Source organism: Chelon labrosus, assembly GCF_963514085.1.
Source record: "Chelon labrosus genome assembly, chromosome: 6".
Lineage (NCBI taxonomy): Eukaryota > Metazoa > Chordata > Actinopteri > Mugiliformes > Mugilidae > Chelon > Chelon labrosus.
Genome location: NC_140342.1, coordinates 5,339,018 through 5,366,380, shown reverse-complemented (window position 1 = coordinate 5,366,380; position 27,363 = coordinate 5,339,018). Strand labels below are relative to the sequence as shown.

Below are 27,363 nucleotides of genomic sequence, written 5' to 3'. Positions count from 1 at the left end.
CACTCTCGACATGCTGCATCACATAAAAAGTACGTATTTCCATGACAGGCCACAGAAGGTGGCACTCTAAAGCCATACAGAGACCAGTCTCTAAACTTTAAAGTAGCGTTAAAGTTTATTACTTTCAGAAAGCATGTGATAATGAGAAAAAAAATATAGGATGATGGAATATGCAGTTTTGGATTCAAGTCCCTCTTTCTCAAAAACAATTAAATAATTTACTCTGAATAAAAATACCATGGTCAAAAATGTGACAGCATAGAAAGCTGATATTTGAAGACATTTGCATAAAATAACTTTATAAAGTAATGCAACACACGACTAACAGGTATGGTATGTAGCATAGCAGGATATGAAAAGTGTAATATCTAAATCACAAAGGATGAATGTGTGTGCAATAACACAATAGTCTAATCTAAATGGCATTTTTTTTAAGTTTCATCCATCCCCTTAAACATCGGCACACATTTTAACAAATGGTATTTGAAATTGATTTCAATAATAAAATCGAAATATTAATGTGGTCAAACAGTGCTGTATGTTGTCTGTTATATAAATAGCTCTAAATATGAGGCATGCTGTGTGATCTCAAATTAAACCATTATTTTAAGACTTTTTTAGGTGTTGTTTTATTTTGAAAGTTGCGGTCGGAAGTGTTGCCTGAGATCCTGTTTGATTTGACACTGGCTGCTCAGTGTGTGTGTGTTTGAATGTGTGTGTTGTCGGCTTCCTGCTGCTGCTCGGTGTCCGCACACCGTCCGTCTCCTCAGTGTTGATCGGCTCGCCATGGCGGAAGGACGCAGAGAACAGCCGCCTCATCCTCTCCTCTCCTTACCACCGGCCAGCAAGCGACCCTGCCTTCGCCCTGCACCCCGAGGTCCCGGTCCGGGGCCCGGCCACGGCAGCGGGTTGCCCGGCTCCCGGTATCGTTCCCCGGAGTCCCTCTTGGACTGCGCCGCGAAGGCAGTAGCGGAAAAGTGGGCCTTTGAAAGAGTAGAGGAGCGCTTCGAGCGGATCCCGGAGCCCGTCCAGCGCCGCATCGTCTACTGGTCCTTTCCCCGCAACGAAAAGGAGATATGCATGTACTCTTCGTTTCAGTGCCGAGTCGCCGGCGAGGAAGGTCCGTCCGCGGCTACCGGTGGGGCTGGGGGTGCTGGGTCTGGAGGTACGACCGCCGGTGGCGGCGGAGGATCTACCGCCAGCACTACGGCTGCTGTGGGGGCACCCGGAGCAGTGGGAACGGGAGACGGACTGCCTTTCCGCCGGGGTATAAGGCTGCTTGAGACCGGCTGTGTGGAAAACGTTTTACAAGTCGGTAAGTGGAATATTTCTGTATAAACGAAGCAGGGCTTTTTTTTTTTTTTTTTTTTTGGCACCGTGGAACCCCATGGAATGTTTCCGAGCCTCTCTGCTGCTGGATCTTTACTGGGGATGATTGATGGAAGTTTTCCCTGCTATCGCGGAAAGTATTCAAAGCGTCTACTTTCGGCTCATTTAAAACCACCCGTGGTTCTCTGTGTGTTTTTAGTTTAATAAAGTCACAAGGAGACGTTTGCTGTCGAATTCGGAGTTCATTTGAACCTCCGTGAAAAGGGGAAGCGAAGATAAGGTTTCTTGCTAGCTTAGCCGACCAGCTGCTGTTTAAAAATTAAAGGGCTTCCTATTGTGGCTTCTCATGACTCTGTTGCAATACCGCTGACTACTGCGTCTTTGCACAGTTTTTTTTTTCTTCACATTTTAGCCCCAACTCGCATTTTTTCCGCCAACCGTGGAAGTCGTGTCTCGGCAAGTATGTGCACTTTTCCTCCTCTCCGGGGCTCCGCGTCGACGGCCGGAGCTGGCTAAAGCCGTAACCCCGGCAGTGAGGCAGGGGGAGGGAGGAGGAGGAGGCGGAGGAGGAGGGCTGACAGACGCGGATACAAAAGGACCCAACGTTACAGCGTCGGGGCTTTATTTTTGTTTGTGCAAATTCCTCGTCGCACCAGTCGTTTTTTCTCAACTCAACATCGGTTGAGGGCGGCTTAGGCAAGAAACAAAGGCGGTTATTGGGTCCCTTACTTTGATTAATCCAACGTTAATCCGAATAAAATCCCCCCACAGCTTTTTGTTTATTTGCTGCCGCTGCTACTGCTGCCGCTGCTCGGACCGGACAAAGAGCGCAGTCGCCGCCACCAGCAGCGTGGAAAATACACGTTGGGAGTATGTGTGTTGTGTTTATGATTTCAAGTTAACCCCTTAGTAGCTGCGATATAACATTAAAAACCTCGTTTACTGGCGCGTTTGCCCGCAGCCCCTCGGTCGCTCGCAACACAAAAGGTTTCCAGTTGAAATGATCGATAAGCGTCTCGCATTTCCAGCGCTGCAGAGAGGCTGTTTCCAAACAAAGGGCCATTCCGCAAAGCTCCATCTCCACTCGCACTCTCTTCCCCCCCTCCGGCTCTGAACGGCCGCAAAATGAGCTCAGGCATCAGGGAAATTGACGGGATGAAACCGATGGATAGTCAAAAAAGGCAGTCTTTTATGGCTACCGGGAGGATTTTTTTTCTTCCTCAGGCCATATGGTGTGAGAGCCACTGGAGCTTGTCTGGGGTTTCATGTTTCTTCAAGGTATCAGGGGGAAAGCTGCAAACTGTGGCTGCTGCTTTTCTCCCCCGACTGCTGTATCTAATTGCATCTCATAAATGCTCATTGATTCCTCCCCATAACTAAATGAAACCTTAGACTTATGAATATGAAATCGAGATTTGCTCCTGGTAAGGTTTGTTGCAATCTTGCACTCTGTCGAGTTTTGCAAGTTTGAGTCATCGTGGGAGAGCTCATAGGTTAGAGCACGATCAGTAAAGTTGTGGAAGTAGCTTTAAATCGTGCTCTGTCTGTGTACATCGTAATACGTGTGAAAGGTGTAAGTGATGACCTACTTTACCGCTTCCTGTCATTACAAGCGCATCAACTTTCCTCCACATAGGTGAAGCCGGCAGAGCTAGGGATTGTGTCTTTAAATCTGCAGCTTCAGAGCTGCATTATAGATGACTTTAAAGTATGTATCACATAACACCAAATGTGCATATTTGCCATTGGATGTAAACTTCAGTTGAAATTTAAACGGTCAAAACAAAGCATACACCCATAAGCAAACACTTCCAGTCTTACCTGCCTCACCTGCAAATCGTTCCCAGTCTCCCCCAAGGTCACTCATAGCAGGCAGGCGCACAGTTTTGTCTTTCTGTCAACAAAACACACACAGCAGCTTAATAGCGGTGTGTGACATCAAGATAAGACTTGGCTTGCTCTTCCCTTTGTGGACTATGGGAACCAGTTACTGTGGGAGGTTTACCGACCGACTTAACAGCAGAACAATTGTTTTGTTTTGTTCCTTCACACTGGGATTTAGATAGGACATGCAACCAAGCACGCTCATACAGTCATGCACCCATTGAGGATCATGTTACGCAGCTGTAAATGACAGCATTGAGGCTGCTTTCACCTGACATGGCGTAATGTAATTGCCACCTAAAATAGTGGCAATAATTGTTTTTTGGAAAGCGAGGTGGACAGAGCTTGTGCACTTTGTAATGGGAACTTGCTGCAGTTGCAGTGTGATCAGGAATAGTTGCGTGCTGACACATGCAAGTTGATCATGCATGGTTTGAAATATGGAAATCCCAATGAATTGCAGTCTGGTGTTTGGCTTTTGAACGGCATGGTTTGCATATTAATGTTTTCGACTGGGGTCCTAGCTACAATAGTACAACAAAAAAAGTCATTCTGTTGTGTATTTACATATGTATTCAGTATTTGTCTGTCTGCATCAGTCTCGAGGTACAATTTTGCTGCTTTTGCACTTAGCGCACACCTAGCGGTGTTGTAGTCTGGGCACACAGAAATGGAGACTTTTGGACACAGTGACACAGACACAAATACACAACTCCTGGTCGCGTCTTTATTAAGCAAAGCATTAGTTGCTTTTCACTGTTGCTGTTCTGTCCCTGTTTCCAAAAACTGAGCAGCCAACCCTCTGCTTTCTGTTTACACCTCCATGTGCACGTCCCGTGTGTGTGGATCGTCATGTGACATGTGTTTTTATGAGGGTTCGTGTGGACAAAGACTGTTTCTGAGGCAGTGCTAACTAATTAACTAACTAACTCTAGGGGAGCTGAGTCAGCCATTTACCTGGCATCCTAAGAGTTAACCAATTTTGAGCAAACCAGGCATCCTTATGGTAATCACTTCGTATTGTATCGATGCAAAAGCAGGAACACTGAAAACACAGACGTGGTGAGCCCACAAGCTGGGCGATCATGACACATAATTCATCACTGCTATCAGAGGCACTGCAGGAGCTCCTGTTCCTATAAACCCGTACGCGTTGTTTGACTTGATTTCCCGGAATCGGTGTGCCTAAACTGAGATCTGGAGTCGCTCTTATTTTTTCAGGTAAATTCTAATGGGATCTGGTGTCAGGTTATATACACTGGACCTGATGTTTCGCCGCTTGCCTGCCTTTAGCCACTGATATTTATTTTCCATAAAAGGGATCATTTACCATTGAAGACATCTGTGTATATGACTGGTATGTCCCTCAGATGCCCTCCGTCACCCCTGGGCATTACGAGTGAAGGCCTTTGTGTGTCAGCCTCTTTTAACGCTAATACTCCCGGATTGAAGGGACGTGAGCTCATCAACAGCTCATCGGCCCATGTGTTCATAATAATCTAGCCCTCGCTCCAAGTCATAATTAGAATAATCAAAGCAAAGCGTGCTTGTTTTTATAACCCCCCTCACGTCCCCCTTCATACACTGCACACACACACACACACACACAAGCTCACCCAGAAGCCCCCTTGCCAGAGCCTTTATAAAGTCCTCAGAGAGCGGGAGGAAGGGATACAAGTGGAGGGAGGGAACGGGGGGTTTCTTTAGCTTTGAGTCAAGTTTTGGGATTATTGGGTCATGCTTTGTTACCCAGCTGTAAAAGGAAAAAAAAATAAAAAAAAATCCTTGTTCACGAGGAGGGGGTGGGGGGTGTAGTGCATGTCGCTCCCTCTGACGTTACATAAAGCTGTAACGGGTCCCCGGCGCCTTTTGAAGCACCGGTGACTCTGACAAAGCGAGGCAGCAAAGTTGAACAGGATTACTCGGCACTGACGGTCAGTCAGTGGAAACTTTGGAATATCTTAAAACTGGTACTTAAGTTAGAGAATAGTCAAATAAGTGGGCAATGTTTGTGTTGTACTTTGATAGGATTTCTGATTGCAACTGAACTATCGGTTAATTAGGAAATCTATTATTGTGATGAAGTTTGTAAAAGCCTGTGTTACTTTGTGTTCCCCGTCACCACAAATATCTTTTGTCGTTCCTTCGGGAGGTTGTGTTCATCACTGTATTTACTCAGTGTCAGCTCCTGATTTTCATTTGCTCGGTCCTTGTGTGGATGTTGGTCTGACTTGCCAGTATTTCCTCAGATGTGACTTCCTGGCAGAATGGCCGTGGGGCTTCCTTGTTGTGGAAAAGCTTGCAAGCCTCTGGTGTCAGTCTGTTCTTTAGCTTCTCCAGAGCACGTTGCGATAAAAGACAGGAGTGGGGGGGTGGGCGGTGAGATCATCCTCGCTTGCCTCACCTCCCATCTTTCTTCCTGGACTGACTCTTGAATCCACTGGCACCGCATCTTTCCTTCCACACCTCTATTTCCATCCTGCCTTTTCCTGTCTTTTTCTCGTCCCTCTCTTGTTTCATATTCCTTTAATTCCCTCAGTCATCAACCTACGTGCAAGTCAATGTGTTTTCTATCAACCTCTTTTATGTTCTGTGCGCACACCCTCTCGGCCTCTGGAACTTAGATCAGTGAGAGATGACTTGCACTTTAATCATATTCTGTCGGTAAGCCCCCTCCCAGTTAAAGGCTGTTAGTCATGCCAAAACAAGATCTTAAGGTTTTTCCTTCGCTTTCCGTCTACCCCCTCGTGTCTTCCCCAGTCCATGTGCGAGGCTGCAGCTAAGGAAGTGTTAGCGTTTTTGACAGGGGGACTGGGGGAAACTGGAAGGACTCAGTCATGCCTGTTGAGTGGGAAAGAGGTCAGACGGTCGATGGCGATGCTCTGGGCGTGCGACTCAGCAGAGTTTCCACTCTGTTGGGATGTTGGCTCGTGTTCTTCTGAGTTATCGAGAGTAACTTCCCAGATGTTAGACCCTGGTGTAAGTTAGCTGATGGTGTGTGTTACGCTGTTTGATCTTGGGTCCACCCTCAGGCTAGAAATAAGATGATGTTTATTCATTATTCTTGTTTAGATTTAGTTTTAAAGCTGCTCTCATCAATATTTATATGTAAACTGGATAAAATTTGTATGTTTGATATCACGGTGACAAACACTCAAACTAGACACAGCAGCTCTGTGGTGTTCCTTCTCAAAGCTCATCGTTTTGGTTTAGAGATGTGGATTTTATTTGCTATTCTATATTAATCCGTCATGGGGAAACTCTTTCTCTGCATTTAGCCTATCCATTATTGCACACAGGACCAAGTACAGCCACACATGCAGCGTACCGGGAGCAGTTTTTTTTGGGGGGGGGGGTGGGCACGCGGGCAGGTTAGGTGCCTGCTCAGCCATGCGAGGGATTAACTGTCACCCCTCTGATCAGCTTAATTTCCAGCCTTGTTACTTAGGATCTTGGATGTTACTTAGGCATGTACCCATCTAGACCAGACCAGACCAGACACCCCCACCCCATAGCAATGACGGTCATTGATGGCAGCAGCCATCCCCAGCAGGATGCAGCCTGACACAGACACACACACAAACACCTTTTAGGAACAACTCATAAAACATGAAGAACAGCGCAAGGTGTTGACCTGGCCTCCAAATTCACTAGATCCCAAACTGATCAAGTATCTGTGGGATGATCCACAGAGGCCCCTGCCCTCAACCCATAGGACCCAAAGGCCCCCCACTAACAACATTCTGTTGCCAGACACCACAGGACACCCTCAGAAGGCCCATGTCCATTCTCTGATGAGTCACAACTGTTTTGGAGACACAAGGGAGACCTACACAATGTTAGGAAGGTGGTCATAATGTTATACCTGATCGGTGTAAGTGACTAACTGGTTAGTGTAGTCAGGGGTGCAGCGACAAGGAGGGTAAACCAAGCAACTGTATGAGACCTCGTGAAAAGAATGAGAAAGTGGGCCCCTAGGTGGTTAACCTTTGGCATATTTTTCAATGACAGCCATAAACCCTCTTGAACGTATAAAGGCCTTAAGCGTAATTTATTGTACCACGGCATGTCGACGACATGGGGGGGTTACAGCGTTGAAAGCATTTATACCAGTGCGCCGTTGTGTCCTTATTGTTATGTAGTTATGCCACTGAAACACTAGGCGGTCACTGGCCAGATGTGTTGAGTTTCACTCTGTACTCTGTGGAACACAGCAGCTCATGTGGGAGTATAAGTTAATAAATGTGGATCATCAGTTAGTTACTAAAATCACCGCGGCACAGAACATTGAGAAGACATCTGAGTAGATGACGTCCAAGAGCCTGAATAAAGGAGAGCTTTTTGTGCTGCTTGGCGACTAAGTCACATGAACCTGGAAATGCATTGTCGCCGCAACGTGTAGTTACATTTCTACCCCCAATACTACGTATTACGCTTTACAGGGCATTGACGCTCTACTTGTCTTGTGGCCAGATACACAATTACAAATGAATGCTGAAGTAATTCCCTCTGCCTTCTGGAATTGTACCTTTTGCTCACATTAGCTAAACTTGCACATGATTTGCCAGTGGGGTTTGTTGCCTGTTTTAGTGTCCTAAGTATTTTTTATTATGTATATCAGTATTCTTTCTTGTGCCCTTTTATAATTTTGTTTAGAAAAGTAAAAAGCTATTATTACTTAAATGTTCATCATTACATACGTAGAAGTAGTACATTTTGAACTTGTAAGTGCTTTAACCTTCACTGGAGTGGTAATTGTAACTGGTGCTGGAGCGTTCATTTGAAAAAGCACATGTTTTTTTTCCTCCTAAAGTGCATTTGTTCTTTTATATCTAATTATCCATGTACATTCATAACATTTGTAGGCCAAATCTAGCACTCAGACTGGTATTCACGCACTGTCACAGCCTGTCTTCAGCCCATCCCCCGTACACAAAACAGACAATATTTAATCAGTGTAATTAATTCCACGCCCGTCGCACTCAGAAAGAAAAAATCGGTAAAACAAATAGTCCTCGCGCTCTTATTAGCTCTCTGAGAGGCTCGTGAAAGATGAGGCCATTAGGAGGATGCTTGGATGTCGTGCTCATCAAAGCAAGAGGCACCTGTACGCACGCGCGTGGGAGAGTGAGAGTGCATGAGTCTTGATTAAATAAAATCATTAATCAAAGCTTGTTGTTTGAGGGCTTCCTCCTCTATCTGGACGTCACGTTCGAGACACATAAAGCATGATGGTCGCCTTTTGTCTCAGCGTTGTTGCTAAGTGCGCCACTCTTGTCAGTTAAACAATGGGTCCATGCTGTTATCTTTATTGGAGGTTTTTCTTGATTTAACACCCAGTTCTGGCGTTTTACGTGTCAAGCCGCCCATGCTGTTCGCACATGATCCATCGCCAAGGCACCGCATGAGAACTGGCGAGTAAGTACAGAAAAGTAACGGATGTTAGAAGCAGTTTGTAAAAGGTCAGACATGTGCAACTTTCTATCAACAGCACTTAAGGCATCAGCAAAAAGCAACAAACTGCTTTGCCTCACCTGGACATTTTCCTCTTAAAGCAGTCTTTAAAGGAGTATTTCTGTACCTGTTAAAGGGCACATAAACTCCATGGCTGTGTGCTCATTGTCAACAACAGCTAATTTGTACATACTCCTTGCAGAAGCTGTAGTGGGCACCACATATTTAGATCAAACAGACAGGAAGGCTGCTCTTGCACTCAATGCAGGCAGTAAAAGCTTTTTGTCAGAACTTTGAGATCATCTTAGCACTTGTGTTGTGGTTTTCTTATTCTTGCTTCCTGGTTCTTCTTGTTTTCAACGCTTCAGAGAAGGGGTGTTTGGGGGTGTTTTTTTTTTACTTGTGCTTGTTGAATAGTTTGAAAACCCTCTCTGCTGCTCTTTTCCAACATTGGTCAATTTTTCAACTTTCAACTCCACACGGCAAGGAAAACTTCTTTCAAGACTCTTTTTCTCATTTGAAGGCAATTACTTCAGCCACATTTTGTGTGAACAGCCCGGTTCAATTCCATGAATTCCTCTGAGGAAACGTTCTCGCTTTAAACACTTGCTAAGTGGCTGAAGGACACTTTGTGCAAACTATTTAGTTTCAGGCATATTAAGTCTCTCTTGGTCCATGTTTTCTGAAGCTTCTACTCCGATCTTCGCAAGAGTTGTCTGCTTTGAAATAGACGTTTAAAAAAAAAAAACACACGGAAATGCTTTCATAAACTACTCAACCTGATTCCTACCACTTTTCTTGCTGTATGCTTCACTTTTTCCAGCATTGTTCCTCGTTTTTTTCCCCCCTTGATGTCCTTCCCGTTTTAACCTGGCCTCAGGTGTTTCTGACACCTTTTCGTTGCAATTTCCAGCTTTTCCATTTCCACTCTGACTCTGTTTGTAGTAGCAAGCAAAATTGGCATTCTTTGCCGTTAGTATTGTTTGCTCAGCGACATCCCTCAACAACAGCTCCTTTCTCACTGTAGTGTTGTGTGTGTGTGTGTGTGTGTGTGTGTGTGTGTGTGTGTGTGTGTGTGAACGTTGTGTATGTGTGTCTGATATAAAACACAGAGCAAACACATTTTTACTGCTCCCGTCCTGTTCTCATGCCCCCTCATCCCTATCCTAGTGTATGTTTTCCTCCTACCTACCTTTAGTGCTTTTAGCATGGATGGTGGCGGTGCTGTTATCAGCCGAGATCAATGGTGGCCTTGTCTTTTTAGCTCTTGAAGCCGACAGCCTGCTGTATTCAGTTATTGCATTCACACCTGTCTTTTATTGGCCTTCCGTATGTGTACGAGTGTGTTTACTGTGGTCGTTGTGCACATTTGGCCACCGTCCACGTCTCAAAGAGAGGACGATCTTGAAAGGGGCGACTTGGTCTTGCACACTGCACTATTATGTCCTCGTTTGGTTTAAATTGCCTAACAAATGTTGGGGATAAAAAGAGAGAGATGGACTGACATGGAGGGGAAGGGGTCATTTGAAATGCAAAGTAGACCCAAATCAAACCTCGTCTAATAAGGTAGTACCCCTCACCAGAAATACTGCATTCTACTTGCTATTACTTCATGTAATATAATCTCCCTAAGTCTTCCCACATGAGATTAAATGACACACATTTCCATTTAAAAAAAAAAGCAATGCCTGTGGCATGGAACACAACAGGAGGGGAAATCCAGGATGACTTAAGTGGGGGAGGACAGCAATGAGGTAGCTTTGTTTTAAAAAGACACAGAGGTAAATCTCTTGGGTTTAAATACACATGAAATAAGTTTAGGCCTGAACTGTTTTATGAATAGAGTCATTTACCCTAAGATTAAAACCTGCCAAGATGGTATGGACCTCAAAGCCTTTTCCTTTCTCTTTTTTAAACTTTATGAGGTGAAAAAGCAGCGTTATCCTGTACGCCAATGCCCTGCCATTGATTGCTTGATGGTTGGATAGAACTCAGCCAAGCAGAACTCTCATTCAGGTTGTGTCTAAATGTGTGTGTGTGTGTGTGTGTGGTTTTTCTGCTTTTTATTAGCTGCAGGAACTACTGGAATAGTTCAGAATTTTTGGCATGAGATAGTACAACCTGGTTGCACTCATGGATCCTGTGGAGACTAACCTGCAAGTTTTCAGCTTTTTAGACAGAAGCTAAAGAAAAATAATTGTATTGAATGTGCAAATCCTTTCTATTAAAACAGTAATCAAAATCCTGCAGTCCTGCAAAGCAAGCTTGCGCTCCCCCAACAGAAACTTCCTACCTCTCATTGTTTACTACATGTAATTCTTGTCACATTGTTAAACTTGTTACATGCTAAAGATGATTAATTGTTTGTTTAGATTTAGATGAAAAGATTAATACCACTAAGAATGAAGCTCCATCCAGTCGATGATGAGCATAAAGGCATGGACATGTGGTGCTGTAACAAAGTTTGGCTTTTGCCACTTCTAAATATAGAACAAATATGGAGCAAACAAATACGTTCAAATTTGTTAATCATATTTAAAAAAATAAATAAAAATAAATAATAAATTACATAATGCCAGGCTTGCTCACCTTTTGAGGCTGCAGACTTTAAGCTAAGTTCTCGTTGTTGTACCATAGTGATTCCACCAATCAGCATCCCATGAGGAAATACTGTAAGCTACATGCACGCTTGCACGCTTTTCTTACAAAGATAGCAAGAATTGTCCACCAACGTGGTAACTCCAGAGCAAACTGCGTTGCTTGCTACCTTTCAAACTCAGCAGCTTCTTCTGTTTAGTCAGTGATAGACAATGATAGATGGTTTGTAGTTTTAGCTGCCCTTTTGTAACAAACCGCATGCTGTGCCAACTCACAGGCTTGCTGGTTTCCTGTTTCCAGTCTTTATGGTAAGCTAACAGACTGCTGGACGTAGCTATATATATATATATATATATATATATATATATATATATATGACAGAACAAAACTGAACATTTCAACAATTACTCCTTATCATATATGTTAGGAGTTAATTTATTTGATGCCTTCTTTGACTCTCTCTTTGTGTGCTGAAAGTAGAGACTGAATCATAACACTGAAAAGATCAGGGGTTCTCAGAGCCAATTAGATTATATTTGACCTTTTGCACGGTGCTGCATCTCCAGCTGTGGCCACTTGGTTCAACCCGTGTCCCAGAGCACAGTACGCATTACAAATGCACACAGCATTTATATAAAATGCTATATTATGTGTGGCAACAGTTTTGAAAGAGACAACTTTAAGTGAAGTCGTCACCTTTTTGAGTTCCACATATGCTGCATTTCGAACACAGCGCTTCACTTGCTTTCGCTCCTAATGAAAGGTCTTTCTCTTCCTATAATGTCTCCCTTTGTGTTAGCTAGTCCTGACCGTTTCTTGATCTCTATGCTAATGCTTTCCATCTTTGAATGCAGTGAATTTGGTGCTTTATTGTGTTGCCCATCTCCTCTTGGAATGGGCAGTCGTAGATCATAGATTTCAGTCACAGATAGTCATCTCCTCTTTTTTTTGTGCCCTTCTTTTGAATACACCCATGCTTGTGTATTGCAGCGAGTGTCTGCTTTCACAATCTCAGCAGCACTCAAAGCCCTTCACAACAGTGCTATTACTGCCAGCAATACAGACGGGGGCCCATAGGAGTCTGCTGTGAGTGTGTGTGTGTGAGACATCCATTATAGTTGGATTAGAAACTATTTCCATACATTTGGCTGACTTTGATCTCTGCAAATTGGAATCAGCAACCATGCTCAATATCTTCCTTTCTTTTTGCTAGTGATCTGCTCTGTGTTTTTCACAGATGACAGATGTGATATTTTCTCCATAGCTCTGTCATATTCCCTGTAGAAAACACCTCTCTGCCAGTTTTATTTAACAGTTAATCTGTAATTCATTTGACCTCAAATGTTTTGAGCCTTCTAAATTTGCAATGGCTTGTCTGTCTCTGGTCATGTTACGCTTTTGATCATTCTCTCTTTCCTTTCCTTTGTTTCCTTTCTCCAGATGTGTGGATAAGGGTTTAAAGGAAGCACTTAGCGCTAAAACTACGAATAATTATATCACTTGGAGACTACGTTGCCTATTATGGTGATTCAGACTGTCAGTGTGCATTAGTAAATGGGCCTTAGCCTCTTGTGTGGCTGAATTACTTTGAGCCGTTCGACGTGCGCATGTAAAATGTGACCAGCCCACCACTCTTTTATTCCCGACCCCTCCACCCCTCCACCCCGAAGGTCCTAAAAAGTCTGCACCACTCCCTTTTTCCTTAGAGGAAATAGTCATTCCTGCTTTGCCAGTCAGTCTCTATGACCATGTTTACGTACGGCTGCTGGGAAATGTCACTAACGATGACATATTTTATGAGAAAATGACAATTACTGGAATCTCCTGTAGCAAAAATGTGCCAACCAATGAATTCCGTCATGCATCGCCATGGTTTCTGGAGGGTGAACAAAGAAGCAAAGGTTTACACCTAAACTAAATCTATTAAATCAGTGTAAATATTGAAATCTGCTATCATTTTCCAATTTATTGACAGTGTTGATTTTCTAATTTTGATATTCTTGTTGCTAAAAAAAGGCAGTGTATAGCTTGGGGACTTTGGGGCCTATTAGGACAGGCCCTACAAGTGGTTATGGTTAGCAAACAGTTGTTAACTTACACAAGTAGAAGATGTGGTACAACAGTGTCATTTATTTGACTCTTGTTTCTGATGATCTGACCAATATGCGTCTCTTATTTATTACACTCCTTTTAGCTCTGTTTTGCTCTCCACCAACTACTGAGAGAAATATCTGTCTCTTTCGCTGCTAAATGCTCTACCTAGCTAGCTTTTCAGATGACGCAAGTGGAATTCAATCTTACATGTGTGAGCATACCAGGTCACCGTACCGCCTCAGCCCCTCGGTCTGACTCATCTACTGTATCCATTCTGTTAGGCTGTTAGGTCATATTGCTCCGTTGATGGCCTCTTCTTCTGTGGGCTAGCCGGGCTCCTGACTGGTAGAGCGAACAGATACACAATAATATCAGGCTGGAGACTGTAAGATGCCTCCTCAGCATTTGTTAATTGAGCCGAGCATTAAAATGAATCACCCCGGTTTGCCTTTTTGTGGACATTGTTCTGCTGTATTTTGCACAATTTTCCTCCCTCTTTCTCTGCCTGTCCGCCCGCCTCCCTCCTCTCTGCCTCTCCCTGCCTGATAATAACAGCACTCTGTGTGGGTTTCTTTAGTGGAAGGCCTGCTATGGCCCATTAGGCCGCCGTCTCACCGACAAATGAATGGTAAGATGACTGCAGAGAGGAGGAGGAGGAGGAGGAGGAGGAGGAGGAGGAGGAGGATAGGAGGCAAGGATGGAAAACGGGCCAAGGCAAAGATAGGATGAGTGAGAAAAGAGATGAAGGCAGGAGAGAGGGAAGAGAGGGAAGAGAGGGAGAAGAGGGTGTGAAGGAAGGAGAAATGGAGGGAAATGGGGGGTGAGAGGAGGTGTGAAGCAAGGAAGAAGCGACAGGAGGGAGGAAGAGGGGAGCTGAAAGGCAAATGTAAGAAGTACATAACCAACCTGTCACCTCGGGCTCTCCCTTCCCCCTGCTCACACAATCACACACACTCCACAGTCACAAAAAGCCAAAGAGGAGGGAGGGACCTCATTAGGCTCTCAGCAGTCCATCACACACTCACAGGGTGAGAGAGAGGGAGAGAGACTACAGAGCTCTGTGGTGAGGGGGGATGGGGTTGCCCGGAGAAAAGGAGGGAGCAGAGGGAGAAATGAAATTGAATTGATAGGAGCAGTCAAGTGCAGCAACACACACACACACACACACACACACACTGAGGGGACAGAAGGGACTAGCTCCCACCACATACAAACACACTGTGCAACATGATTAATGTGGTCAACAGCCGTGGGGATCAGTCTGGTTGAGACCTCTCACCCTCTTACATGCACGCACACACACACAAAATGCTCTCTTCTGGCTCTTCTATTCACACACCCTGCTCACTCCAACCTGCTGCATCCAGACCCCTCTCACCCAAACAAAGATGGAGGAGATGGGCAGTGCATGTTTTTTTCTGTCCAGCCTTATACTAGACCACTATAAGCTTCTATTAAAGCCATAAAGCCTGGTAGGAACTGTAGATTTTAATGTCAGAATTTTGTAATTTAGGTTCATACTATAATCTGTTGTCATGTCCATTTGCAGACCTCGGTGTAGAGAATAACAGAGTTGTGGACTCTAATTGTAATTTATTGTCTTGAACAATGAGCCTGAATTGGTGCTGATTCCCGTTCTGTTAGCTGACCAAAACCAATCAGCCGGCAGTTGCTTCTTGGGCGCTACTTAAACGCACCAGCCGTTAGCAGCTGTAAATAAATTTCTGCTAATAACATAATGAACAAATGGACCCTGAGTAAAAACCCCTCTTGCTAATGCAACTGTTTGAAACATTACCTTTGTAAGATGGCCCGAAGATGTTTGAACCCAGACCACTTAAACTGTCCATCACAGTGGGAGCATATAAAAGGTTACTAAATGTCCACTTTAAGCCTGTGAATGATTTCCTGTTCCTTTGCTGCATGCTTTTGTGTGTGCGTGTGTGCACCCGTGTATGTGCACCCGTGTGTGAGTGTGCACACCCATGTGTGTGTCCAAATGCGGGCATTTATCATTGAACGCAGGGTTTCTAGTAGTAGTCATGGTGTAACAGGATTATATGCCTTCTCCTCTCCCTTACACTACATCATCATTGTACTGTGTGTGTGTGTGTGTGTGTGTGTGTGTGTGCACTCAGGTCCATTGGTGGAGTTTTGTCTCTGGAGGTCTTGCTGTCCTGTAAACCCAGGGGACGGGCTGTGTGTGTGTGCAGTGCCCGTCTTTATTGCAGAAATCAGTTGTTAAGAATATCACTCTTTCAAATCTCGTTTGCTGGAAGTGAATGCGTATTTTATGGGACAAAGTTTGTTTTAAACTTCCTGTTATTGGATTTTTGTTTGTTTTGGGTTTTATTTTGTTTCTCGACCTTGACAGGAATAGTGTGGAATGCAAGAAAGGATCCCACATCCTATCTGGAATTCTCCTCCCCTTTGCCTTCCCCTTCTTTAAGCCTTTGTTCCTCTCTCAACTCACACACCGAGCACGATGTGTAGATTCCTTTTCCTTTTTCATTTTAAAGTCTAATTTTCACCTAGTTAAATTTTGCCCCCAAAAACGGAGCATGTGGCACGCTAAGCACTTTTTCTGCCATGGCAGCAGAAAGGGCTTCCTTGTGTGTGTGTGTGTGTATGTGTGTGTGTATATACTGTATGTATATATTATACAGCGTGTGTGTGTGCGTGTGTGTGTGTAAATCAGTGTTCAAAGTGTTGTGTGTTATCAGTGGGATGAAACACCACTGCTGTAACAATGGGATTAAAGCTGCGCTTATAAAAGAAGCAATTAAATGCTACCTTATCTCATCTGCTTCTAACTCAGAAAAGGACTTTTATATTTTTAAAGTTTTGTCCTCCTGCTGCTTCTTCTGGAGGCGTACGCAGGTTCCCAGCAACCACCGCTGGTTGGTGAATAGGAAAGCTGCTCATTCATCTAATTGGATATTTAAAGAAGTTAAATAACGGCGTACCATGCACTTTTTTTGCCGTTATTAAACATAATAACCACTTTCTCACGTAACCAAATGTAAAGATAGTTCAACTTGCAGCCCGCTTATGAAACGGATTCTACTAGGTGTTCTTGCTCGTTGTGCAATAACAAAGCTACATATTTGAGTGAACAGCTTGTACATAAAGAAATAAATTCTAAACGTTAGCTCATGTCAAGCTAGGATTGAATCAAATAGGACATCCACTCAATCAGTTGGTTCTTCAGGTGATCAGCTTGTCAACATGTCCCAAAATTCTCAAAAATGACTCTTGAAGTATCTTTATTTCTTCAGACAAACAGACCTAAACCCAGTAATGTCACTTTACAGTGAAGAAATCTGAGGACTTCCACCAAACACATGTTTGCGATGCTGGAGTCAATTATTTGCCTTATAATGGTTTAATAGACTGATTATTGAGGCTCAAGTATCAAACAATTGGAAGTTTACCATTTTATAATATGTCACTTCCATTTGATTAATTATGCATCATAATTTGAAATAGAAATCCTAATAATACTTTTATAAATTCATCATTATAATAAAAAAGAAAATCTTTAAAAGTAGAATTCAAGCCAGGGTTTGATTTAAATGAGAATTCTATAACATTTATTGCAGACACAAAGCCTAAAGGATACCGACTCTTAAATTACTTTGACAAGTTTACATTGTTTCTGTCTTAATGTTACCACACGCTGCCATGTGATTATATCCGTTACAAGATGTATTTTCTTGGCGAGGTAACAAATTAGCTGTTTAAAACCTCTATTATTCATTTTTGTCACCTACAATGAACGGACAGTACTCCTCACCATGTTCCTTCTCACATCCTCTCCTCCTCCCTGAAAAAAGACACTGACAAGGTGTACTCACGGGTATTACACTTAATCATCTTTCATCTCTTCATTTTGAATGGTAGGAAGGAGAAGAAGATGGATGAGAGAACAGCAGTGATGTACTGGTGGGGGGCAATGGCCCTGTGATTGAAGAGGTTTTGTCAGGATAATTCTCTCTGATTGGCGTCTCGGTCTCCTCTCGGGTTCATGGTGAGCATCAGAGCTGCTACTTAGACTTGACTTAGCCTCATGTCCTCTGCGGTATCCTTCCCTCGTTTCTTTTGCAATCTCCATCCATCGAGGCAGAACTTGAAAGATTTCTTTTGTTACTATTAACTAAGGTTAAGATTACATCTAGGAATATTTGGGGTATGTTTTTAATTGGTGGAAGTAGTCATAGATATATTGGATTGTGTTTCAGAGAGAATTTGTCACCCAACTGAATGTGATGACTAAGCTTACGTATAGCAGAGTGGCTGTCTGCATCCAGCAGCTGATTGCAGGCTGTTTTCAGCACAAACAGTTTTGCAGTTAAAACATCTCCCAGAGCCATGCACACTGTGTTTCACTGACCTGACCCGGCTGATCTGCAGCTGATGGGCTTTTGGTGAAACAGATGCGTGTTCTCATTCATTACTATTAGCTGCTTCCCCTGTGGCTACCATGCAGTCCACATATCGGCTCGCCTAGCACACCACACACACACACTGCACACGCACACACTTTCAAACACCCACTGCATTGTGGAGTTGATACACTCCCAATTTTGTGCCCATACACACTAAACTGACAGTATTCAACTGCACACACACACTTGCACATTGTGCATACACTAAATGACCCTGGCTTACACCCCTAAGGGGGTTCCCATGCTATTTAACCACTGCTTTTGTTGCAGGGGTCTGTAGCCCAGCTTGGCACACCTTTTAACTTACAAAGACTGTTTCATTGGAAGCCAGTGGTTACTGAGGCCTGGGAGCGCTTTGTGTGTGTGTCTTGGTGGGAAAACCCAAACACTATGATCAGAACCTTCTCAACTGTCCAGTCCCTGCCTTTTTATTTATTATGTTTTCTTTCTTCTCCATCTTTCTGTTCAACCTACATTAAACTAGTACAGGTCAAAAGTGAAGAAAAATATGTTGGTTGGTGACCTCATGGTTGCATAGAGTAGGTGGAGCTCTCAGAGCATTGCCGTGCTGAGCTTGTCTCCCTTAAAGCTGAGGGTTTACTGTTGCCTAAACAATTATGTGATACAGAAAATAAAATGAAATGAAAGCAACCCACTGTTTTAAATAGAGTTGCTATGCATGCTATTTAGTAGGTCCTTTGGTAGTCTGGCTTGGTGAATTGAATCTCATAGCTGAAACCAGGCACTAGTTTTTACTGTGTTGCCAGGTGACTGATTCAACAGGCTCAATGGATGGCAGAGCAATGGTAGGTGACCGGTGAGCAGAAGGCTGAAGAATGCTTTTGATATGAAATACCACAAAGCCAGGAAAGAGTCATTTTTCCAAAAGGCAAGAAAGGCCACGCAGGGCCTGCCAGGACCAGCTCTAAATGCTGCCGGCACTCAGCGAAAACCTGTTACTTTATTATAGGGCGCTACATTTCCCATGGCAACAAGATACAGAGATAAATCCGGTAAATGATGTACAATATTTTGAAATCCAGAAGTGCAGCCCTCCTGGCCGTCTTGACTGAAGCCCAAAGGATGATATCATCTTGTGAGAGGAGCTGAAGCTGAAATAATCCCAATTTAAAATACTGGTCTTGTGTGAGAATGCTTGTATGTTTGATTGTTGTAGAAAGGACTGTCAAATAGAAAGCTTCAATTGCATTACAGCGTATTTAAAAGCACTTCAGTAATTACTGTGTGATCAGATTAATACAGCATTGACTGTAGAAACTGTTTTGTCTAAGCCTTGGTTGGATTGGCTCAACTGTATAAGATCTTGATCTGCTTTAACATAACCCAATTAACACACCTAAATGTTTGCTTACTAATTACCATTCACATTTTCTCCTGACAGATATCAAACAATGTGAGATAACAACAACTGCAGTTTAATCTTCTGTGATCGGCTGGGTTTCTTAAAATTATTATCTCTTGTGATAAACCCACAGAGAATTATTAACCCATCGTGGTTCTCCTTAGCTTCTTTATGCTTGTTGTTTTGCTGAACTTTGGTTCAGTTTCAGTGCTGTGCCTAGTTTCCTGTGTGTAACAAGCTGCTAAGCTACCTGTCCAGCACCAAAATGCAATTTGCAATTAGCAACTAGCTGGCAAACATTTAGCAGCTAAATAGCTGGATATTTTCCCCAGGAGTTGGTGGAGAATAGCCTCAATATTTATCAGAAGACTAAGGGGCATCTTTCAAGTGATACAGAGGGGGAAAACTGCACGCAATTGGATTGTTCTACAATCCTTTAGAGCAACAAGTTATGTCGCGTATGCTTCTTTCAAATGCTTTAATGGCTGGTAACTTCGTATTTTAGTTATTTCACTGTCCAAAAAGTGTCACTCTGATGATGTGTATCATCAAATGGAGTGACTCCAGATCAAAACCCTAAAATATCGTGGCCAGGAGAACTTTGGGCTGGCTTTGGAGACTAAAACTCATCCATTGTCTGCACTTTTTGTCTTCTGCGGCTTTGGACTATGTAATGGATTTGGACAAAGTGGTGTTCATATCAACAAATTGCATTATAGCTAGTGGACAAGTTTGTGAGATCAAACTGTTACCTTAATTGAGTTATCCATAGTTAAAGCACATCAACAGAGCATCTGCGTAAAATTTCCTCCAGAATGATAAAAGCAGTGTAATAGATCCTTTTTTTTCTCTCCTTTCTGGCCCCCTTTGACATCTTAGTCATGTCTCCGCCTGCTCCCTGCAGGATTGTGTCATGGCTGTCTGCTAACTTAAGGGGGGAGCTCCCCTGTTCGTCTGTCTCTTCTCCCTCAGGTCCTCACACTGAAAGGACCTCTTCTTTTGTCATAAATTGTCTGTGTGTGCACGCGCACCCGAGGACAGACTGCTGTGAAACTTCTTTCTGTTGAGTTCAAAGCAGAGAGGGGGAGTGTTTATGACACAAGAAAGCAACTTTAAGATCTCGGTGTCTGAATCTATCACATTTTAACACACACACACACAGTGAACCTGCCTCACCCTGAAGCTTGAAAACTTAGATCTTGCCTTTTGTGGCCCATTTTGTGCCACTGCATTGTATTGTATTTCATTCCTTGCTAATGATTACCACACCAACTTCCTATTATAGAAACACAGTCAGTGGGATTTTTTTTTTCTCTATAGAAAATACAACGGAAGATATATGAGCTGCAAACAGGCCTAGTTTTGAATACAGTATATATTCTTAGCACTGATCAGACAGTTTTCCCTCTAGGTTGAAAGTGAGACCAGGCTAGTTTTGTGTCAAAGGAAAGGCATTTTCATTCATTCAGTGGCAGGTTTAGATCATTTATATGCACATCTATGCATGAACACTCAACACTAAAATCTGGCCGCTGTGTAAGCATGTGTGCACATCCCCTTTGATGGTTGTAGAAGAAAGGAAAAATCCACCCCATCATCAGATCGTTCTTTTAATAGCTGCAGTGGTAGCCAAGGGGTTGCTTTCACCATCCTCATCTTCTTTTTAGCAGTTAACACGCCTGCAAATCCTGAAAGGTGTTTGCTTGGGTCGACCCATCACTAGTGTATTTTATTGATGGTTGTCAGTCTTTGTCTGTCAACACACGTGTAGAAGTGTGTCCATGTGTTTATATACTTATAGGCTTTCTTAAATCTGTATGTGCGTATTGGGGATTGTTTACAGTTTACTGTGAAACTACACAAGTCTGTTTCCGCACTGGCAAAGCATTGCTGTACCAATGCAACAGTTCTGGTGAAACTGTAGAAAAGCATAATGCTAAAAATGGTCCAAACACAGCCTGACAAAATTAACCAGAAGTAAAACAATGTGGGTAGTTCCTGGAACCAGTCGATTCATCCTAAAGGAAATGAATAAAATGCCGAATGCAAAAGTACGAACAAAGAACTCTTTTCTCTAAAAGATTACTTATATGTGCACTTTCTGCAAGCTTTCCGTAATATCCACTGGGGGTCTGAAAAAATGAAATTTTAATGGCCCCTAGAGAAAGTTGGTCTGATCACAGATTTACATTTACCCTACATTACATTACATTTAGCATTTAGTTGAGGCTTTTATCCAGATGAAGAATCGTGTTTTTTCAGTTTCAGCTCCTCCGTGATCTTATTTCAGTTTGAAACGCGGAGAGACAACTACATATCTCTTGTGGGAGAATCCGCTCAGTGTTCTCTGCTAATTTAAGCGAGAGCAGGGAGAGACCTGAGAGCTCACTGGCTCCCATGCAGGCCCGTCGCCGAGCACTCTGCACTCTCTTTCCCAGCTCTAGTCATTAATTCATTTCTTATTGGGACGGAGATAACAGGATTAGTGCTCCAAGCATCCAGGAGTCAGCAGGGAGGGAGGGGGGGACCCTTTAACCCTCCTCCCTCCTGCAGACAATGGCTGTGTGTGTGCGCATGTGGCCGTGCATGATTGTGTGACTTTGTGATCGTGTGGGTGCGTGTCTGTGTCCTTGCCAGATGGGACCAGTGCCATCTACTGCCATCAACTATGAAATCAGCAGCACATACAGTACATAGAAACCCACAGTGACATGCACACTACATTCTCTAGCTCTCATCTTCCTTCTCTTGGTTTGTGTCCAGTCGTTCACTTCTGTCTACTGTCTGGAAGCTTCCTGTAAGGCTCTCTAAAAATCCAAATATCATAGTGATTTTGACCTAATACCTAAAGTTACTAGGATATCCAAAGATATACTTTTATTACAGGTTGGTTTATATAATAATGTTAGAATTAAATTGTTGTGTGATCAAGCTTTAGCTTCCAGTCATGTGTTCCAGTAAAGCAACGCTGATAAATCCACCTATTAACACACAGCACTCGCCGAAAATAGAGTTGCAAAGTGACTGACAGTTGAGTACTTCCAAGGCTATAATGGGGATGCTATGGGTTGAATCATCAGTATGAAATATCTGGTTCTGTGAAGAAGAAAAAAACATGAAGCCCCTCCAATTATGACTCCCAAGATACAGTTTAATCAGAGGCACACAATCATCCACTCCGACTTTAACGTTCTCAATGGAGAAAACATATTCTGAAACTAGTGGGTTGGCTTAGCAACTTCTATTGCTCAAATTCATTGCCATACAGGGCCATTTCAGAGGTGTACCATATTCATGTAAGGCAATGTCTTTATTCTTTGCCAATTCAGTCTGTGTTTTTGCAGAGCATTACATGTATCCGTTGAGTTATCTGGGTTCAAAAGGGTGCACGTGAAGGTCAAAACTGAACATACTCCCCTGTGAATGTGTGAACATTTTGCTGAGGTAGTATAACCAGAATAAACAGGACCTTGTGCACGTCAGCTGTTTGTATTTGGTTTGGAGTCTCTCATTGCTCAGTTTGTGATGCATATAATATAGAGTTGTTGAATGTTGTGATAAGGCCTCTGCTTTCTCCGCTCTAACCTGACTAGTTAAATCAGGAACCAGGAACATTCTTAATGTAGCTTATCAGTTGCGCATCTAGCAGATGGCTAGGAGTGAGATCCAGTATTTATTTGATAGTGAAGGTGGATGGTTAATGATGATTACATATCTCAGAAATGTTATGATGCTGCATCTTTAAAAGAATGCTGTAAAAGAGCAGGTCATTAATGAAAGCCACATCTTAGGCTGTGTCCAGGTCTGCTGTTCCATTTGTTCTTTCTCGCTACGACAGCGCTTTACCCGCTTCGTACTTGTCCTCCGTTCCATCCTGCCCCTCCCTCCCTCTCTATATTGAGATGGACCCTATTGCCTCCACTGAATGTTGCTGTGGAGAAGCTGGCAGCATGCGTCCTGGGAATGCGAGCGTGCACCACATTCCTCCGCACACACACACACACTCCCACAACCACACGATGCCCTGCCAGCTTTGCGGGTCATTGTATTTGGCACGTGGCCACTATCTCCCCTATGTTGCGCGCACACACACTTACACACCACACGCTCGCACATACACACTCGCCCCCTGCCTGACTCTCGCCTTGGCAGACAGCTCCTGCTGAGTAAGGAGGCCCTTGCTCCCTCTCTCTTTCTCTCTCACTTGCTTGCTCTCTTTTTGTAGTACCTCTAGCTCCTTTTCAGACCAGCCTTCACTCCTTCCCTTTATGTCCACACAGTAGTCTCCGTTCATCTCTTCCTACATATTTAACACGCCTTCAACCCACAGAGAATGAGTAAACCTAAGGCACTCCCATGTATCCCATTTTTCCTGATGCTAGACCCCGTTCTATCAAGTCTTTGAAAGGGTTTTGCCGTCAGCCGTGTTTCAGCACCGGTAAGCCCCACCACATGCTTTTGAATTGACACGTCGTAACTGGCTGCAAAGATTTAGCTTTGGCCATTAGTCATGGCTTTATTCTCCTCCTGGCAGTAATGTCTCAACAAATAAGAATTAGAGGTGGGACGTCTTGATCCAGGCAGCTACATTTAGCCTTAAGCTGCAGCCTATGTTTCACAATGGCAAGTAGTGTATGGCCAGGTTTACCCAAGCCACTCATACTGACTCAGATATCAATTATCAACACAAGTTGCTGCAAAAACAAGAGTAGAGCTTTAGATGGACGCCCCCAATACGTAGGGACTCTTGCTCAAGAACATTTGCGTTGTAGCATCACCACATGCCAAGCTGTTGATAAGGAGATATGTATACTGAATGACACATGAGTCACTGGGACAAGTGACTCATGTGTTTGCCATACAATGTAGTCATTGTTTGACATACAATGACTACTGTTAGGTAAGCCATATAGATAATAACTGTGTTTAAGTCAAGTGAAAATAATGGCAGAGAGGAGGCTTTTCTTCTGAGAGCATGGTACAGGTATGAAGTATGGTCAAAACTCCCCTCGGCTCATTCTTCTTCTTTTTTTTGTTGGAACTGCAAAAGAAGGAAGGACTTCATAATATAGGCTTTAATTTATACTTTCATGTTTGTGTTATCCATGAAGAAAACCTTTTTGGACTAGTAAGGCTTCACAGTCCTGCTACAGGACGCTTATCTGTTGAAATGCTAATTGCTAATTGCTCAGTCCAGTGTTGCTTTCAGATGCTTAAATAAAGGTGTTCTGAGCATTGATATAAATTGGAGCGTGTCTGGTCCTTTCCCGTACTGATCCTTGGTCAAATATGCAGCATATATCATTTCCTATGGTGACATAACTACGTAAGAAATAGTTTGCTTTCTTTTCTGGATAATCAAAGCATCTCTTTCATTTCTCATATGAACAACTATACGAGTGCCTCGCAGGAAAGACTGCTTTTATATCTATTTTTAAATGATATCATTCTTGCCCCCTTTTCTGTTGACAGCCATCTTTTACTGTGGCTGTTTGTATAGCCACTTATTTTTGTCGTGGTAGGATGACAAGCCATACAAACCATGTCTTTTTTTTAGTGCCACATGACTCTTAAGCAAACTGTTACTGCAAGCATGGAGGCCAAACGTGGTTGTATAGTGTTTTTATGCCTGATTCTGGTTTTGGTTTGTCCTCTGCATTTGGTACTGTCCTTTACATTTACCACTGAATATGTCACATTGAAAGACTAGAGAGGATACCTGTGTTAGGCACTGGGTGCGATCTCTTTGAAGCAAAGGTCCAAATCATCACAACCTCAAAATTGGAGATGCTTCACAGAACTGGGACCTCCTCTGAGCCATTGTGCTCTAACGTCAAGTGGATTGTCCATGCCTCGTTGCTGATGATTGGCTGCAGATCTGTGTGGAGAGAATGTTGTTTCGCTCAGGGTCAGTCACTCTGATCATGCCATCTATCCATCTATCTACCAAGCAAGCAAGCAAGCTGCTTAAGTTGCTCCAGCAATTAATACTGACACAAATCCTCTGGCCATTTTGATAGGCCATTTTACACTTGAAGTAAAAAGCTTGTCCCAAATATTGGTCCAGCCCCATCCAAAGCTGGCGGCTGAGTCTTGTGTATCTTGTCCCGCTTTTGTTTCTGTTTTGTAGCCCTGTCTCTTTTCCTCCAGTCTGATGAACACAACTTGTTTTAACAGTCAAGCCTCTCTGTAGCTCTAGTTTTCTTTCTACCTGCGAAGAGAAGGAGAAACTGTGTGTGTGTGTGTGTGTGTGTTTCATTGTCATGCCAAGGACAAACGGGCTTGTCCCGTGCCAAGTGGTGCCAAGCCAGCTGGCTGTCGCTCATGCTTTTGTTTTGTCCTATGCTCTGTATTCAGCCCACGACACACATTGTTGTGAAGAGCCTTTCACTCGCTCTCCCTCCCTTATCCCCTTTGTGTCCATGTATGTCTGTGTGTGTGTGTTTGTGTCTTTTATGGCACTGACCTTGATGTGGCAAGAAAAACAGAAACATGAGTGGGCCAATAGATAGAATTAGAAATTAAACACTGCTGCATGTCATTATGTACTTCATAGTCAAAGTTGTTTGACTTTGAGCGTACAGTAACTCTCATGTGGACCTGCAGCAGCACCCCTTCACCAGGAGTTGAAGGGGTGCTGCTGCAGACAGACCTTGGCTGCTGTTGTCTGCCATCTCATATGCGAGTCTCCACTCTGTGCTCTGTAGTAATACATAAAGGAGATGGAAATACTCTGCGGCTGGAATGATCAGCTAACAGCATTCTATTTCAGCGGCCAAGTGCACTCTTGTAAATAACTTGATGCTACTGAATGCAGTTGTAAATATGACGCTATGCTTCAGATGAGGTGCTTGTCAGATTGTCAAACAGTGTCTAAAGCTCCATAACTATTTCAGAATTGAGGTGGCTGCATCCAACCTTTTCCTAATTTATGAAAGTGACTATTCAACATGCAAGACAACTATGTGCCAGTTTTGAATGTTTTGCAAGTATTGCACAGTACATCAGATAAATGCATTCAAGGATAAATTGCAGAGCCTTTGTCGTTATCCCCATCTCACTAATAAAGCGTGTGTGTGTCAACAACCAACTTAAGCTGTTTGAATGTGTCTGCACTATGTCTATAGTACACAGGCCTTCATAATTGACCACAGTTGACAGTTTTCAAATCTTCTCATCTGAACAAGCCCACTTTTAATGGGTACTGCACATCGTTGGTAAGATGCAGGCCACTGACTGCGGGTCGTTCAGTCTGGTGCTTGTAGTTTGAAAGCTACAAGTCGTCATCTGACCTTTCCAAACTGGCACGTTTTCAGTGGATATTGCAGTACTCCCCTTCTCTTTTGCGACAGCCGTGCCTTAGCCCTGCCTTCTTGTTTAACCTTTCAGAACTAGTGTGATGTGATCTCTTTTCACTCTGAAGCATACTGACGGCTCACCAGCGCTGTTACCAACAGAAACAAGCTGTTAAGTGGAACAAGCTCTCTAAGCTAATTTGCCGACTTGGAGTTTTGTTGCTAACAAAAATGTTTATTGAAAAAAAATGTTTTGCCCCACAACTGTTGGCAGATAATTGCGGAGAAGCTGTTTTTTACCATTTCTATTTAAATGCTAGTTTGATCAGATTTCCAAACTTTGTCAACTTTTGTAGTTACATATGAAGCTGCTGTCACCCGTGGCAGATATATGAAAAGAAACCGGTCCTTTTGTAACTTTTGTTTGTGATGACCGGTAGATCCTTACTGTTATGCAAGAGTCATACTCTGAAATTCTTTTCAATTATGTTTAAGTGCTTTGGCAGCACCGTTTGAGCATTCATGCCAAAAACGCAGACATGGCTCGACAGACTTGTGGTAGAAAGAGAATGTCTTAAAAGGAGTTGATTGGCTGGTTCTCCCCATGTGGCGACCCATGAGAGGATATGTTTAAAGTGTCTTTTCATCAATATTCATGGGTAGAGTGCCACCCCACGACCCCCTCTACCCTCCCACCCCCTGCTGCCTCATGTGTCCAAAGCTGTTTTTAAATCTACATAATTTGGGTTGAAGTGCCTTTCAGATGGCCTTCCCTGTTGTAACACTTTCCGGAAACAAGGGAGAGACACTTATTAATCAGGGTCTCATTGTGTGTGGGATAATGCTTGCGTAAGTGTGTGATGGAGGCAGACTACTGCAGAGGAAAACCCACAGTAGA

The 27,363-nt window shown here is 43.3% G+C and overlaps 1 protein-coding gene across 1 annotated transcript in view; it reads left to right on the top strand.

Annotated features, from left to right (window-relative positions):
* The first annotated feature begins 700 nt into the window (after positions 1 to 700).
* Positions 701 to 27,363, top strand: part of zswim5 (zinc finger, SWIM-type containing 5) — a 59,688-nt gene continuing 33,025 nt past the window's right edge. Inside the window, exon 1 of the mRNA XM_084546343.1 lies at positions 701 to 1,315. Within this exon, the coding sequence (XP_084402469.1) occupies positions 787 to 1,315 (529 nt within the window). The 5' untranslated portion in view covers positions 701 to 786. The remainder of the gene's footprint in view (positions 1,316 to 27,363) is intronic.